The sequence below is a fragment of the Myotis nattereri genome (assembly GCF_964212035.1).
Source record: "Myotis nattereri genome assembly, chromosome: Y".
Lineage (NCBI taxonomy): Eukaryota > Metazoa > Chordata > Mammalia > Chiroptera > Vespertilionidae > Myotis > Myotis nattereri.
The window spans coordinates 40,936,870-40,953,004 of record NC_138094.1 but is presented as its reverse complement, the minus strand read 5'-3'; the positions used below and the strand labels follow the sequence as shown (position 1 = coordinate 40,953,004).

At 43.7% G+C, this 16,135-nt stretch overlaps 1 protein-coding gene across 1 annotated transcript in view; it reads left to right on the top strand.

Annotated features, from left to right (window-relative positions):
- The window catches only part of LOC308512202 (lysine-specific demethylase 6A-like), a 293,519-nt gene that overhangs the window by 48,956 nt on the left and 228,428 nt on the right, over positions 1–16,135 (top strand). The window contains exon 4 of the mRNA XM_081081999.1: positions 7,731–7,780. Coding sequence (XP_080938125.1) covers positions 7,731–7,780 — 50 coding nt within the window. The remainder of the gene's footprint in view (positions 1–7,730; positions 7,781–16,135) is intronic.

The following is a 16,135-nucleotide window of genomic DNA, read 5'->3' as shown; positions in this document are numbered from 1 at the left end:
GGTGTGTGTGTCCCTCAGCCCAGCCTGCACCCTCTCCAATCTGGAATCCCTCTCACAATCCAGGACTGCTGACTCCCAACCGCTTGCCTGCCTGCCTGCCTGATTGCCCCTAACTGCTTCTGCCTGCCAGCCTGATCACCCCCTAACCACTCCCCTGCTAGCCTGATTGATGCCTAACTGCTCCCGTACCAGACTGGTCGCCCCTAACTGCCCTCCCCTGCCGGCCTGATTGCCCCCAACTGCCCTCCCCTGCCGATCTGTTCGCCCACAACTGCCCTCCCCCTGCTGGCCTGGTCACCCCAACTGCCCTCCCTTGCCAGCCCGGTCATGCCTAATTGCCCTCTCCTGCAGGACTTGTCCCTCCAACTGCCCTCCCTGCAGGCCTGGTTGCTCCCAATTGCCCTCCCCTACAGGCCTGGTCCCCCACAACTGCCCTCCCCTGCAGGCCTGGTTGCTCCCAATTGCCCTCCCCTACAGCCTGGTCACCCCAACTGCCCTCCCTTGCCAGCCCGGTCGCGCCTAACTGCCCTCCCCTGCAGGACTGGCCCCTCCAACTGTCCTCCCCTGCAGGCCTGGTTGCTCCCAATTGCCCTCCCCTACAGGCCTGGTCCCCCACAACTACTCTCCCTTGCAGGCCTGGTTGCTCCCAATTGCCCTCCCCTGCAAGCCTGGTTGCTCTCAATTGCCTTCCCCTACAGGCCTAGTCTCCCACAACTGCCCTCCCCTGCAGGCCTGGTTGCTCCCAGTTGCCCTTCCCTGCAGGCTTGGTCCCACCTATCTGCCCTCCCTGCCGGCCTGGTTGTTCCCAACTGTCCTCCCCTTCAGGCCTGGTCCCCCACAACTGCCCTCCCCTCAGGCCTGATCGCCCACAACTGCCCTCTATTGCTGGCCATCTTGTGTCCACATGGGGGCGGCCATCTTGTTTGTTGGAGTGATTGTCAATTTGCATATTGCCTCTTTATTAGATAGGATTTTGTTTTTTGTAAATATATTTTTATTGATTTCAGAGTGGAAGGGAGAGGGAGACAGAAATATCAATGACAAGAGAGAATCATTGATTGGCTGCCTCCTGTGTGCCCCATATAGGGGATTGAGCCCACAACTTTGGCATGTGCCCTGACCAGAAATTGAAGGGTGATCTCTTGATTCATAGATCAGCGCTCAACCATTGAGCCATACTGGCTGGGCTAAGTGGGAACGAGTAGAGAAGGCATGAATTTTGGTTGAAGTGCCACATGTTCTAATTTTAAAAATCAGATTTAGTAGATTTATTTATGTAAGTTATATCTTCATTTGGTTAGTGTGTGTAGGTCAGTTTCCAGAGATTTTTAACTGGTTGTTTTTAAATAATTTTCAACAGATATGGCTGTTTTCTGAGAGAAAGGTCCCAATGAACTCTTGAAGCTGCCTTTTATAAAGCTGATGCCCATAGTTCTTAAAAAATGAAGACTGTTTTTAAAAAAATGATGTTTTTATCGATTTTTAGAAAGAAATGAAGGGGAAGGGAGGGAGAAAAAAAGACATTGATGTGAGACAAACATCATTGACTGCTTCCTGCAAGTCCACTACTGGGAGATTGCAACCCAGGAATTGAACAGGTGACCTTTTGGAGCATTGAATGATGCCCAACCAACTGAGCACACTGGCCAGGGCAAGACAACTTTTTTTGGGAGCAGTTTAATTTCACAGGAAAATTAGGTAAAGGTGCAGAGGATTCCTATATAACCCTTGTCCCTGCACATATATAACTTTCCCATTATCAATATCCTTTATCCGATTGGTAATATTTGTTGTAATTAATGAATCTATATTCACTCAAACTTCTTCATAGTTTAATGGTTCATTCTTGGTGTAACTCATTCTATATTGTTTTGTTGAAATATAGAATGACATTATTATAGTACCATATAAAATACTTTACTGCTCTAAAAGTCCTCTGTGACCCACCTGTTTATACTTCCCCTGTTGTTTCTGGCACCCAGAAATCCAAAGAGATCACTAGAAATCCAAAGAGATCACTAGAAATGGTACATTGGTCAGAATTGAACCTGGGTCTCCTTCATGGCAGGCAAGAATTCCACTAAACCACTCAGCATTCTTGGGAACTCCCGAGATAGAAAACAAGAGTGGTTGCCACAAGAATAGTACTCAGGCTATTTAATACCTCATAGGCTGAGGAAAACAACATTTAAAGTGAAAGAGAAATGTTGCTCTCCAAATAAAAGCTGAGGGAATAATTTTAAAGAATTTGCTGCAGAAAAGATGTCTCTGGTGTCTTTGTTGCAGGAGGAATTAGTAGGCCAGATTTCCCAGACATGAGTGGGAATGAAGCAACTATGTTCTTTAATTTAGTGTTCCTGACTTGCCTGGTGATTGACACTTGGTGAGAATGAGGGAGACGGAGTGAGTGTTTTCAGAAAATGAATTTTCTAGGACTTGCAGGAGAGGATGGGACGTGGAAGAAGGCCTTATTGGCCTGGTGTTATATTTCTCAGGTTTTAAAGTACCCTGCTCCTTAAGTCAGTCCTGGAAGAGGTGCAGCTGGGAATCCAGCAGAGCCAGAAGTAAGCCTAGTGTCTAGAGCAGCCGTGGGCAAACTATGGCCCGCGGGCTGGATCTGGCCTGTTTGAAATGAATAAAACTAAAAAAAAAAAGACCGTACCCTTTTATGTAATGATGTTTACTTTGAATTTATATTAGTTCACACAAACACTCCGTCCATGCTTTTGTTCTGGCCCTCCGGTCCAGTTTAAGAACCCATTGTGGCCCTCGAGTCAAAAAGTTTGCCCACCCCTGGTCTAGAGTTTCCATTCCATGTTGCAGCCAGATGTAGTTCAGCGTTCAAGCTAATTAAAGTTTATTAGTTCATCTGTGTGGAGTCCAATATAGGTTGTGCACCATGAAGGTGCATGGGAGCATAGTCCCCTGCAGCAGGACTCCCAAGAAGGCTGGCAGGTGAGAGAGTCAGAAAGAGAGAGAGGAGAACTTCCTTTGTTGGGAGTTTTAAATACTTAGGTTCTAGCGCTTGGAGTGACCACACCCATCCTGGCCACTAATTTGTTTTCAGGTCTGAGTGGCACACAGGCACCTTTCCAAGTCACTCAGACTTTACTGGGTATGTGTCTGAACTGTCTTTGTCTAATCCCTTCCTCCATTAATCAGTGGGGAACAGACTCGGAGTGTTAAGTGTAGTATTTTGGCAAAGCTGTATAAATGGCATGCCAATATTATATAGCCTTCGCTTTCCTCCTTTTCTCTTAAATAATAACCAGATTACTACAAGCGTATCTGTTGTGCAGTGGAACTACATTTTTCTTAATACATCACATGTCCTACTAGCATGTTAGATCTTCACCCAGAGAGGTGATTTTTAGCATTTAATTGCGGGTCACTGAAAGGATGGCCTTTGAAAAAAAATATATTTTTAATTGATTTCAGAGAGAAAGGGGAGATAGAAATGTTAATGATGAGAGAGAATCATTGATCACCTGCTTTCTGCATGCCCCACACTGGGAATCGAACCTGCAATCAAGGCAATATGCCCTGACCAGGAATTGAGCTGTGACCTCCTGACTCAACCATTGAGCCACACCAGCTGGGTAGGATGGCCTTTCTTGCTAGTTTGTATGCATGAGTGAAAGACACACAGTTTAAGTCCATGAAAATAAATCTCACAACAGTAATGGTGCCTTTGCCTTTATCTATTAATTGAGTGTAAGTTGGAATCTCACCATATGTAACCTTTTCAGATTTACTTGGTGATATACTTTAAAGGTTCCTCCATTTCCTTTTCATGGCTTGATTGTGTGTGTGTGTGTGTGTGTGTGTGTGTGTGTGTGTTTTAGTACTGAATAATAATACTCCAGTCTGGACAGGCCACAGTTTATTTATTCACGTACTGGAGGATATCTTTTTTTTTTTTTAAATTTATTTTTATTGATTTCAGAGAGGAAGAGGGAGAAAGAGATAGAAACATCCATGATGAGAGATGCCTCCTTCAAGTCCCCCACTGGGGATCTAGCCCACAACCCGGGTATGTGCCTTTGACCGGAATCGAACCGGGACCTTCCAGTTCACAGGCCGACACCCTATCCACTGAACCAAACGGGCTAGGGCAGGATATCTTTTTTTTGCTCCTAATTTCTGAATAAGGTTGCTGTAAGAATTTGTGTACAGGTTTTTGTGTGGACATAAGTTTTCAACTTCTTTGGGTAAATACCAAGGACTATGATAGCTTTATCATATGGTAAGAGTATGATTAGTTTTTAAGAAACTGCAAAATTGTACTCAAAAGTAGCTGTACCATTTTGTATGTCCACCATAAGTGGGTGAAATTTTTTTTTGCATTTGTTCCTATCAGTGTTTGGATTTTAGCCTTTATAACAAACTAGAGGCCCGGTGCACGAAATTTGTGCACGTGGGGTCCCCTCAGCCTAGCTAACACCCTCTCCAATTCAGAACCCATTGGGGGATCGGGCCTAAACTGGTAGTCGGACAGCCCTGTCATAATCCTGGACTGCTGGCTCCTAATCGCTCATCTGCCTGCCTGCCTGGTCACCCCTAACTGCCCCCCCTACACCTGCCGGCCTGATCGTCCCTCACTGCCTCTGTGTGCCAGGCTGATTGCCCCTAACTGCCCCCCCTGCTGGCCAGGTTGCCCCCAACTGCCCCCTCCCTAACGGCCTGGTCACACCTAACTGCACCCCTACCCCACTGGCCTGGTCACCCCTTACTGCCCCCCTGTAAGCCTGGTTGCCCCCAACTGCCCCCACCCCCGTTGGCCTAGTTGCCCCTCATTGGTCCCTTCCAGACTAATTGTCTCCAACTACCCCCTCTGCCGGCCTGGTTGCCCCCAGCTGCACCACCCCCCGCCCCCCCCGCCAGCCTGATCTTCTCTTACTGTCCCCCCTACTGGCCTAGTCGCCCCCAACTGCCCCCTCTGCCAGCCTGGTTGGCCGTCATGGCTCCCACACCGGCTTTGTTGCCCCACGCAGCCTGCTGTTCAGTTGTTTGGTCATCCCTCACTAACCCCCCTGCTGGCCTGGTCACCCCACTTAGCCTGCTGTTCAGTTGTTTAGTCGTCCCTCACTAACCCCCCTGCTGGCCTGGTCGCCCCACTCAGCCTGCTGTGCAGTTGTTTGGTTGTCCCTCACCAACCCCCCCTGCTGGCCTGATTGTAGGCAGCCATTTTGTGAGGGTGTGAGAGTTACTTTGCATATTACCTCTTTATTATATAGGATGTATAGTTTTAAGTTTCATTTTTCTGATGGCATATGAGTTGAAGGAAGCTTCTTTTCATATGCTGCTTTTAGTATCTGTAAATCTTCTTTGGAGGGTGTCTGCTAAGCTCAGTGGCCCATTTTTAATTGGGTTTGTTTTCTAATGGTTGAATTTTAAGGATTTTTGGTGGTGTTTTTTTTTTTTAATCATGCTCTCTAGGATATTTTTTCCCTTTGATTTATAGAAAGGAGGACATGGGAAGAAGAGAGGAGGAAAGAAATAGTAATGTGTCACATTGATTGGTTGCCTCCTAATTTGACTAGGCCAGGGGTCAAACTGGCAACCCATGTATGTGCCCTTGACTGGGAATCGAACCCAAGACCCTTCGTACTTGAGCTGACACTCCAACCACTGACCACTCTGGCCAGACCAGAGCTGTATATTTTTAATAACAGTCCTTTATCAGATTTGTCTTGAAAATATTTTCTTCAACATGTAGGTCTTGTATCCTGTAACATTAATATAATTTATTAGTTCCAGCAATTATATAATTTTCTTTCTCAGATTTTTTGCATAGATAATTGAGTCATCTTCAAACAAAGACAGTTTTATTTCTTTGTTCCCAATAGGTATTTTTTGTTCTCTTTCTAGTATTTTATCAGCTAGGGCTTCCATTATGATTATGATGAAGAACAGTAGTGTCACAGGACATCCTTGCCTTATTCTTGATTTTAGTCTGAAAGCCTTGAGTTTTTCACCAATAAATATGATGTTAATTATAGGTTTTTGATAGATATTCTTTGTCAAATTGAGGAAGTTCTCCTTGATTCTCAGTGTCTTGTGTGTTTTTCTTTATTTAATCACTAGAAGCCCGGTGCATGAATTTTGTGTACGGGTAGGGTCCCTAGGTCTGGCTGGTGATCAGGGCTGGCCAAGGTCTTCTGGCTACCAGCAGGGCCTTCCTTTGTTTCGCGCCGCTCCTGGTGGTCAATGCACATCATAGCAAGTGATTGAACTCCCGGTCTCCCAGTCGAACTCCGAGGGGACATTTTGCATATTAGCCATATATATGATAGGTGTTTGATTTTGTCACATGATTGTCTATATTTTTATATGATCATGTGATTTTTTATTTTTATCATATTAGTGTGACAGATTACATGTTTTTCATTTTTAAAAAAAATATTTTTATTGATTTTAGAGAGGAAGGGGGAGAGAGAGACAAAAACATCAATGATGAGAGAGAATCACCGATCGGCTGCCTCCCACACACCTGCTGTGGGGGATCGAGCCCGCAACCCAGGCATGTGCTCCTATCGGAATCGAACCTGCGACTCTTCAGTCTGCAGGCCAACACTCTATCCACTGAGCCAGACAGGCTAGTGCTGTGTTTTTTATTTTTGTACCTGCCTTTCATTCCTGGGATAAATTCAACTTGGTGTCATATGTGGTACTTTTTATGTGTTGTTGGATTCAATTTGCTTGTGTTTATTTGAGGATTATCGCAGGTATGTACATGAGAGATATTGTATGTAGTTGTATGTCTTTGGTTTGGGTTTTAGGGAAATCTGACCTCATAGCATGAGTAAGGAAGGAAGTACTTCCATTGTTTGCTTTTCCTTTAGTATACTGTTTTCCTCATTTTATTTTGATTTTAAGCCATTGTTTATTTCTAGCTGTATTTTAGTCTGAAAGTCTTCCTTGGGGAACTTTAAGTAGTAAATTAAGAGACATTCTGATTGCATTTGAATCATTGTTGAGTTTCCTGTGTTATTTCTTTTGGTAAGTTTTTGACCAAAATATGCTCATTGCTTGATTCCTGAATGTGTCCTGACTTTGTATCCAGCCCACAACTTTAACATATAAGGAGAACACAACTAAGCTGTACCCGACCAGCTCCTGTTTTTTTTTTTTTTAACTGTCCCGCTAATTCTAATGTGTGTATGTGATTTCTCTGTTATCTTCTTACTTTTATGTGCCCCTTTTTCAGGCTGGCATGAACTACTTTGTGCTTGATTATAGACCTTTAATGTCTTTAGATGGGTAAGAGAGCATGGACATAATCATCTTGGAATGAGATTGATGCTAGTCATGTAGGTAATGTTGATCATGTGAAGGGAAACATTAGAAATAAGGGTTTGATGTAGCAGTGGTTTTATCTTTCTGGAAAGTAAGTTGCATTTTGAGAAGAAATTAGAAGATTCCATTTAATATGTAAAAACTTTAGAAAATTTACATGAGAATTAGTCTATGAGAAAGATCAAGTTGATTGGAAGTAATTGCCAATATTTTGCGTTTGTTTAATTATGAGATTTTATATAGCTGATCTACAGATCATTTATTTTATTGTCTCCACAAGTGATTAAGTTATTAACAAAAATACTAAATTATTTGGTGTTTGCTATTTGCTGAGAAGCTGTATGATGAGCATCCTATATTAAACTATTGATACCTGTGTTGTGGATTTTTGAAAGGGACATAATTTGACTACTAATTATTTTCTTTTTCAGCATTATCTGCGTATCAGAGATACTACAATTTGCAGTCTGACTACTGGAAGGTTAGTAAGTACACACTTGAATGCCAGTGTTGTTTTTTTTTTTTCATTTGGGAACAAATTATGTAAGACACTGATTGTAATAAGTTAAGGTACATGGAAAAGAGGAAAGACATTATTTTGTGCCAACTATTTGTCTGAGTATCTTGTTCTTTATTAGTATTTAGTCTGACATTTTTAAATAAAAAACATTACATTCTTAATGTGATACTTTAATAGTAAACAAAATAATACTGTTCCTTTTTAAGTTTATAGCTGGGAATAAATGAAGGATAGAGGATGGTGATTTTGAAGATAAAGATTGAGTTAGGCTGAGGCTAAAGAATATTCCTCCTTTTGCCAAAACCGGTTTGGCTCAGTGGATAGAGCGTCGGCCTGCGGACTGAGAGGTCCTGGGTTCGATTCCGGTCAAGGGCATGTACCTGGGTTGTGGGCACATCCCCGGTGGGGGATGTGCAAGAGGCAGCTGATCGATGTTTCTCTCTCATCGATGTTTCTAACTCTCTCTATCTCTCTCCCTTCCTCTCTGTGAAAAATCAATAAAATATGTTTAAAAAAAACACACAAAAAAAATCCCCCAAAAAAGAGAATATTCCTCCTTTTTATAGTTTCTCTATGATTGAAACTCAGGGGAGAATTGAAACTTAACTTTAGGACCTATCAAATAAACAGTTATGTTTAAGGATAAATTATCCTTTGTTATTTCAGTTTACTTGCTAAAGTTAAATTATGAGATTATAGCATGTATAATTTTAAGTGTGGTACAACTAGCTAAATAGTTGCTTTCAATAATATGTGTTATTATTTAATACTAGAGGCTGGTGCACAAAATTCGTGCACTGGAGGAAGGATGTCCCTCAGCCTGGCCTGCACCCTCTCGCCAGGGGAGCGGGCCTAAGCCAGCAGTCAGACATTTCTCTTACAGACCGAGACCCCTTGCTCCTTACCACTTGGCTCGCTGCTCCTTAGCGCTGCGCTTGCCAGTCGTGAGCCCTGTGGGAGTGCACTGACCACCAGTAGGCAGCTCCTGCATGTCTGTCCCCTGGTGGTCCATGTGCATCATAGCAACTAGTTGTTCTGGTTGTTCTGCCATAACAGTCGCTTAGGCTTTTATTATATAGACTAGAGGCCCAGTGCATGAAATTTGTGCAGGGGGTGTGTGTATCCCTCAGCCCAGCCTGCACCCTGTCCAATATGAGACCCCTCGGAGGGATGTCTGACTGCCAGGATCAGGCCTAAACCAGCAGTTGGACATCCCTCTCACAATTCGGGACCGCTGGCTTCTAACTGCTCGCCTGCCTGCCTGCCTGATCACCCCTAGCCGCCTCTGCCTGCCTGCCTGAGCACCCCCAGCTGCCTCCCCTGCTGGCTTGATCGCCTCTAACTTCCCTCTCCTGTCGGCCTGATTGTCCCAATGCCCACCTCTGCTGGCCTGGGTCAGCTTGATTGCCCGCAACTGCCCTGCCCTGCTGACCCGATTGCCCACAACTGCCCTCCCCTGCCAGACTGATCGCCCCTATCTGCCTTCCCCTTCCGCCTGATCGCCCCCTAACTGCTTGATCCCCTGCGCTGGCCTTATCTTGCCCCTAACTGCTTGCTCCCTTGCTGGCCTGATTGCCCCTAACTGCTGGCTCCCCTGTTGGCCTTGTCGCCCCTAACTGACTCTGCCTCAGCCCCAGCCACCATGGCTTTGTCCGGAAGGAAGTCGGATGTCTGGAAGATGTCTGGTTGACCCAGTCTAATTAGCATATTACACTTTTGTTAGTATAGAAGATAAGGTGTAATAAGATGTAACACGTACCAGTTTTATTATATATTTATTTATATTTAAATCATCACCCAAGATATGTTTTTACTGATTTTTAGAAAGAGAGGAAGGGGAGGAAAGAGAGAAACATTGATGTGAGAAACATTCACCAATTGCCTCCCATATGAGCCAAGACCAGGCATTGAACCCAAACATTTTGATGTATGGAATGATGTTCCAACCAACTGAGCCATCCGGCCAGGGTAATATCCATTTCAGACATAAGTAATATGAGTATCAGTTATATAATGCTGTGTGAATGAAAGGAAAATTTTAGGTTACCTATTGACTTTGAAAGGCTGTGTATTGACTCCTATTACAGGTAAGAACATTGGTGGTTTTGTGAATTACTTGCAGTGCAGAGAAACAATGAATAATGAAGACTACTTAATCCAAAAATATTTGTATAAACTTATATTATTTTTTAGAACACCATAATGAAAACATACCCATCATAAAACTCACCAATTTGAAGAGTATAATTCAGTGGAAATATATTCACAAAGTTGTGTAAGTGGTACCACAATCAGTTTGACTATTATCTTATACTAGAGGCCCGGTACACAAAATGCGAGCACAGGAGGGTTCCTAGGCCTGGCTGGTGATCAGGGCAGATGGGGCCTTGTGCTGCTGGCCGGGGCCTCCCTTCCCCAGCTACTGGCTGGGGTCTTGCTTCATTCCACACCACTCCCTGGTATTCAGCGCATGTCATAACAACTGATCGAACTCCCAGTCTCCTGGCCCAACTACCAAGAGGACACTTTACATATTAGCCTTTTATATATATAGATGTAAAAGAAACCCCATATTCTCTCTCTGATTCTCCATGACCCCTATCATAGCAACCATTAATTTACCTTTGTTTCCAAATATTTTATTAGTCTGTACTTGCTTTTTTAAATGTATTTTTATTGATTTCAGAGAGGGAGAGGGATAGAGAGATCGAAACATCAATGATGAGAGAGAATCATTGATTGGCTGCCTCCTTTCTGCACATGTGCTACTGGAGAGGAGATCTAGCCCGCACCCTGGTATGTGCCCTTGGCCAGAATTTAACGTGGGACCCTTAAATCTGCAGGCCAATGCTCCAAGCTGGCTAGGGCTGGACTTTCTTTTTTAACTTAGTATGTTTGCTCATTAATTTTTATGGCTGTAAATTCCAGTATGTGGATATTAATTTTTATTTATATTCCACTAGAGGCCCGGTGCACGAAATTCGTGCACGGGGCGGGGGGGAGGGCAGTGGGGAGGGTATGTCCCTAAGCCCAGCCTGCACCCTCTCCAACCTGGGACCCATAAGGGGATGTCTGCTGCCTGTGGGATTGGGCCTAAACGTGCAGTCAGAGATCCCTCTCACAATCCAGGACTGCTGGCTCCCAACCTCTTGCCTGTCTGCCTGCCAGATTGCCCATAACCGCTTCAGCCTGCCAGCTTGATCACCCCCTAACCACTCCCCTGCCAGCCTGATCAACGCCTAACTGCTCCCCTGCTGGCCCGATTGCCCCCAACTGCCCTCCCCTGCAGGCCTGGTCCCCCACAACTGCCCTCCCCTTCTGGCCTGGTTGCTTCCAACTGCCCTTCCTTCTGGCCTGGTCACCCCCAATTGCCCTCCCCTGCCAGCTTGGTCGCCCACAATTGCCGCCCCCCGCTGGCCTGATCAACACCTAACTGCTCCCCTGCTGGCCCGATTGCCCCCAACTGCCCTCCCCTGCTGGCCTGGTCGCCCCTAACAGCCCTCCCTTGCTGGCCTGGTTGCCCCTAACTGCCCTTCCCTGCTGGCCATCTTGTGTCCACATGAGGCGGCCATCTTGTGTGTTGGAGTGACAGTCAATTTGCATAATACTCTTTATTAGATAGGATTTTTTGTTGATGAACATTTTTATTCACCCTTTTGCAATGATGAATTACGCTGCTGTGAAAATTTGTGTACATATTTTTGTTAGAATACATATTTGTGTGTGTCTGTGTGAGTGTACCTAGGAATGGAATTTCCTTGGTTAAATAGTAACTTAATATTTTTGATGATCTATAAGACTAATTAAAAACATTTTTATTTATTTCAGAGAGGATGGGATAAGTAGAGAGAGAGAAACATCAGTGATCAGAGAGAATTGATTGGCTGCCTCCTGTACACCCTACACTGGGGATGCATTTGCAAACCAGGCATGTGCCCTGACTGGGAATCAGATTGTGACCTCCTCCTCACTCATAGGTTGATGGTCAATCAAAGAGCCATGCCACAGTCTCATATCCAATGTATGAAGATCCCCATTTCTATATCATTAAAAAAATAGTTTCATAGTTAAAACTTTTATTTTTACAGCTTTGATCATTTTGAGTTAGCTTTTCTGTGTGTCATATCAGGTTTCAACTTCATTATTTTTTATGTAGCTATCTTTAGTTGTCCTAGCACTGTTTTTTGAAAACTATTCTTTCTCCATTTGGATGGTCTTGAATGTTGTCACAAGTTTCTTGGCTATAGATGTGTGGTCTTATTTCTAGACTTCCCATTCTATCCCATTTTTTATTTGTATCATATGTCAGTATACAGTTTGCATACTATTTCTTTTTTCTTTTTTTTTTTAATATATTTTATTGATTTTTTACAGAGAGGAAGGGAGAGAGATAGAGAGTTAGAAACATCAGTGAGAGAGAAACATCGATGAGCTGCCTCCTGCACATCTCCCACTGGGGATATGCCCACAACCCAGGTATATGCCCTTGACCGGAATCGAACCTGGGACCTTTCAGTCCGCAGGCCGACGCTCTATCCACTGAGCCAAACCGGTTCCGGCTGCATACTATTTCTTGTAGTCTGCTTGTACCTTTGAATTTGAATATTGTCTCATAGAGAACATATACATATTTGAGTCATATTCTAGCTAATAAAGAGGGAATATGCAAATTGACCATCACATTGTCACAAAGATGGCAGCGCCCATAGCCACAAGATGTCGGCATCCAGTTCCCTCAGCCCCGCCGGAGTCCCCCAATCCTTTTAGCCTTGCCAGGGGGCAGGAAGTGGCAGACGTGTTGTGTGGCCAAACCTGGTGGGTCCGGATGCTCTGTGCACCTGTCGCCAGAGTCACACAATTCTTTCAGCCCAGCCAGGAGGACATCAGGCACATGGTGCAGTTGGATCTGCCTTCAGCCTCCCAGCTGCCCAGGGCCTGCCCGAGGTGGATGTCAGCTGCCCAGCTGCCCAGGGTGGGCCCAAGGTGCAGGCTAGCCTCAGATGTTGGATGCCCAGCTACCAAGGGCTGCTTGAGGCTCAGGTAACCAGGGTCGGCCGAGGCTTGTGCTGCGGGCAGTGGCATCAGCAGAAGTGTGATGAGGGCATTGCCTTCTCCTGATCGCTGGGTTGCCTCCCGCGCCTGAGGGCTCCCGGAATGGGAGAGTGGGCAGGCCGGGCTGAGGGACACCCTCCTCCTATGCAAGAATTCTCATGCACTGGATTTCTAGTTTTATTATAGTTGTTTTCATTGTTTCCCATTAATTTAAACGTTTATTCTAAAGTTTGTAGAATTGTAGCTGACTTGTATATTTTGTAATAACAGCCTTGCTAAATTCTTCCATTTAAATAGTTTTTTGTGTGGATTATTTTATATATCCTACTTAAAAGAACATGATATCTGAAAAATAGAGGTCAGTTTACCACTTATTTTTCAATTTGGCTTCTTTCTTTTTTTTTTTTTTAAATTTATTGCTTAAAGTATTACAAAGGGTATTACATATGTGTCCATTTATCCCCCCGCCCTAGACAGTCCCCTAGCCTCCCCTATCTCCCAATGTCTTATGTCCACTGGTTATGCTTATATGCATGCATACAAGTCCTTTACCCCCTACCTCCTGCCCCCCAACCCTCCCCGGCCTTCCCGCTGCAGTTTGACAATCTGTTTGAGGCAGCTCTGCCTCTGTATCTATTATTGTTCAAAAGTTTATAATGGTCTCTATTATCCATGAATGAGTGAGATCAGGTGGTATTTCTCCTTCATTGACTGGCTTATTTCACTTAGCATAATGGTCTCCAGTTCCATCCATGACGTTGCAAATGGTAAGAGTTCCTTCCTTTTTAGAGCAGCATAGTATTCCATCGTGTAGATGTACCACAGTTTTCTAATCCACTCATCTGCTGATGGGCACTTAGGCTGTTTCCAGATCTTAGCTATGGTGAATTGTGCTGCTATGAACATAGGGGTGCATATATCCTTTCTCATTGGTGTTTCTGGCTTCTTGGGATATATTCCTAGGAGTGGGATCACAGGGTCAAATGGGAGTTCCATTTGAAGTTTTTTGAGGAAACTCCATACTGTCTTCCACAGTGGCTGCACCAGTCTGCATTCCCACCAGCAGCGCACAAGTGTTCCTTTTTCTCCACATCCTCTCCAGCACTTGTCGTTTGTTGATTTGTTGATGATAGCCAGCCTGACAGGTGTGAGATGGTACCTCATTGTTGTTTTGATTTGCATCTCTCGGATGATTAGTGACTTTGAGCATGTTTTCATATGTCTCTTGGCTTTCTGAATGTCCTCTTTTGAAAGGTGTCTATTTAGGTCCTTTGCCCATTTTTTGATTGGATTGTTTATCTTCCTTTTGTTGAGTTGTATGAGTTCCCTATAAATTTTGGAGATTAAGCCCTTATCAGATATGACATTGGCAAATATGTTTTCCCACACAGTGGGTTTTCTCGTTGTTTTGTTGATGGTTTCTTTTGCTGTGCAGAAGCTTTTTATTTTGATGTAGTCCCATTTGTTCATTTTCTCTTTAGTTTCAAGTGCCCTAGGAGCTGTATCAGTGAAGAAATTGCTTCGGCATATGTCTGAGATTTTGTTGCCTTTGGATTCTTCTAGAATTTTTATGGTTTCCTGTCGTACATTTAAGTCCTTTATCCATTTTGAGTTTATTTTTGTGTATGGTGTAAGTTGGTGGTCTAGTTTCATTTTCTTGCATATATCTGTCCAATTTTCCCAACACCATTTATTGAAGAGACTATCTTGGCTCCATTGTATGTTCTTGCCTCCTTTGTCAAATATTAATTGAGCATATTGGTTCGGGCCGATTTCTGGGCTCTCTATTCTATTCCATTGATCTATATGCCTATTCTTGTGCCAGTACCAGGCAGTTTTGAGAACAGTGGCTTTGTAATACAACTTAATATCTGGTATTGAGATCCCACCTACTTTGGTCTTTTTCAGGATTGCTGTAGCTATTCGAGGTCTTTTTTTATTCCAGATGAATTTTTGGAGAGTTCGTTCTAGATCTCTGAAGTATGCCGTTGGTATTTTAATGGGAAGTGCGTTGAATTTATAGATTGCTTTGGGTAGTATGGACATTTTAATGATGTTGATTCTACCAACAATTTGGTTTCTTTTGAAATAAATACATTTTTATTTATTTTAGAGAGGAAGGGAGAGGGAGAGATAGAAACATCCATGATGAGATAGAAAGATTGGTTTGCTGCCTCCTGCATGCTCCCCACTGGGGAATGAGCCCACATTCCAGGCATGTGCTCTTAACCAGAATCGAAACCGGGAACATTTAATCTGCAGGCCAACACTGTGTACACTGAGCCAAACCAGCTAGGCTGGGTTCTCTTTATGTTTATATTCCTCTCCTTCTTTGCTTTCTTTCTTTCCTCCCTACTATAGAGTTTGTACTTACACACTCTGGTACATCCCCCTTTATATGTGGTTTTGCTTTCATTGGTTTCAGTTACCAGTGATCCACTGTGGTCTGAAAATATTGAATGAAAAATTCCAGAAATAAATAGTAATAAGCTTTAAATTTTGCACCATTCTAGTAACCTAGTGATAGTCTTGTGTTATCCCACTTCATCTCATATAGGATTTATTTTTGTCTTTGTTCTAAATATTCATTCTGTGTACGTAATTTGCATGTTAGTCAGTAGCTAGCTATATCAGTTATCAGAGCAATTGTTATTTTTTGAGAAAGTGAAAGATCTGAACTTATGAAGGAAAAAATAAAATTGGTATACTGAGGCCCTAACCGGTTTGGCTCAGTGGATAGAGTGTAGGCCTGCAGACTGAAGGGTTGCAGGTTCGATTCTGGTCAAGGGTGTGTACCTTGGTTGCCGGCACATCCCGAGTGGGAAGTGTGCAGGAGGCAGCTGATCGATGTTTCTCTCTCATCCATGTTTCTAACTCTCTATCCCTCTCCCTTCCTCTCTGTAAAAAAATCAATGAAATATGTTAAAAAAATTGGTATAGTGAGGTTGCTAACATTCAGTAAAAATACATATTGCTTCTATCTGTTAAATTGTGAAAAATGAAGAAGTTTAGTTTTGCTGTTGCACCTGAAATTGCAACAGTCATGACCATATATTTACATGATCAAATACTACTTGGCCATTTAGACAAAAAGAGAACTCTTGCCCTGGCCTGAGTTACTCAGTTGTTCGAACATTGGCCCACACACATGGGTCACTGTTTAAATTCCTGGTCAAGGGCAGGTACCTAGGTTGCAAGTTCATTCCCGACAGCTGTAGGAGTAATGTGGCTCTCTCATATTGGGGCCTCTCTCTCACCTCCATC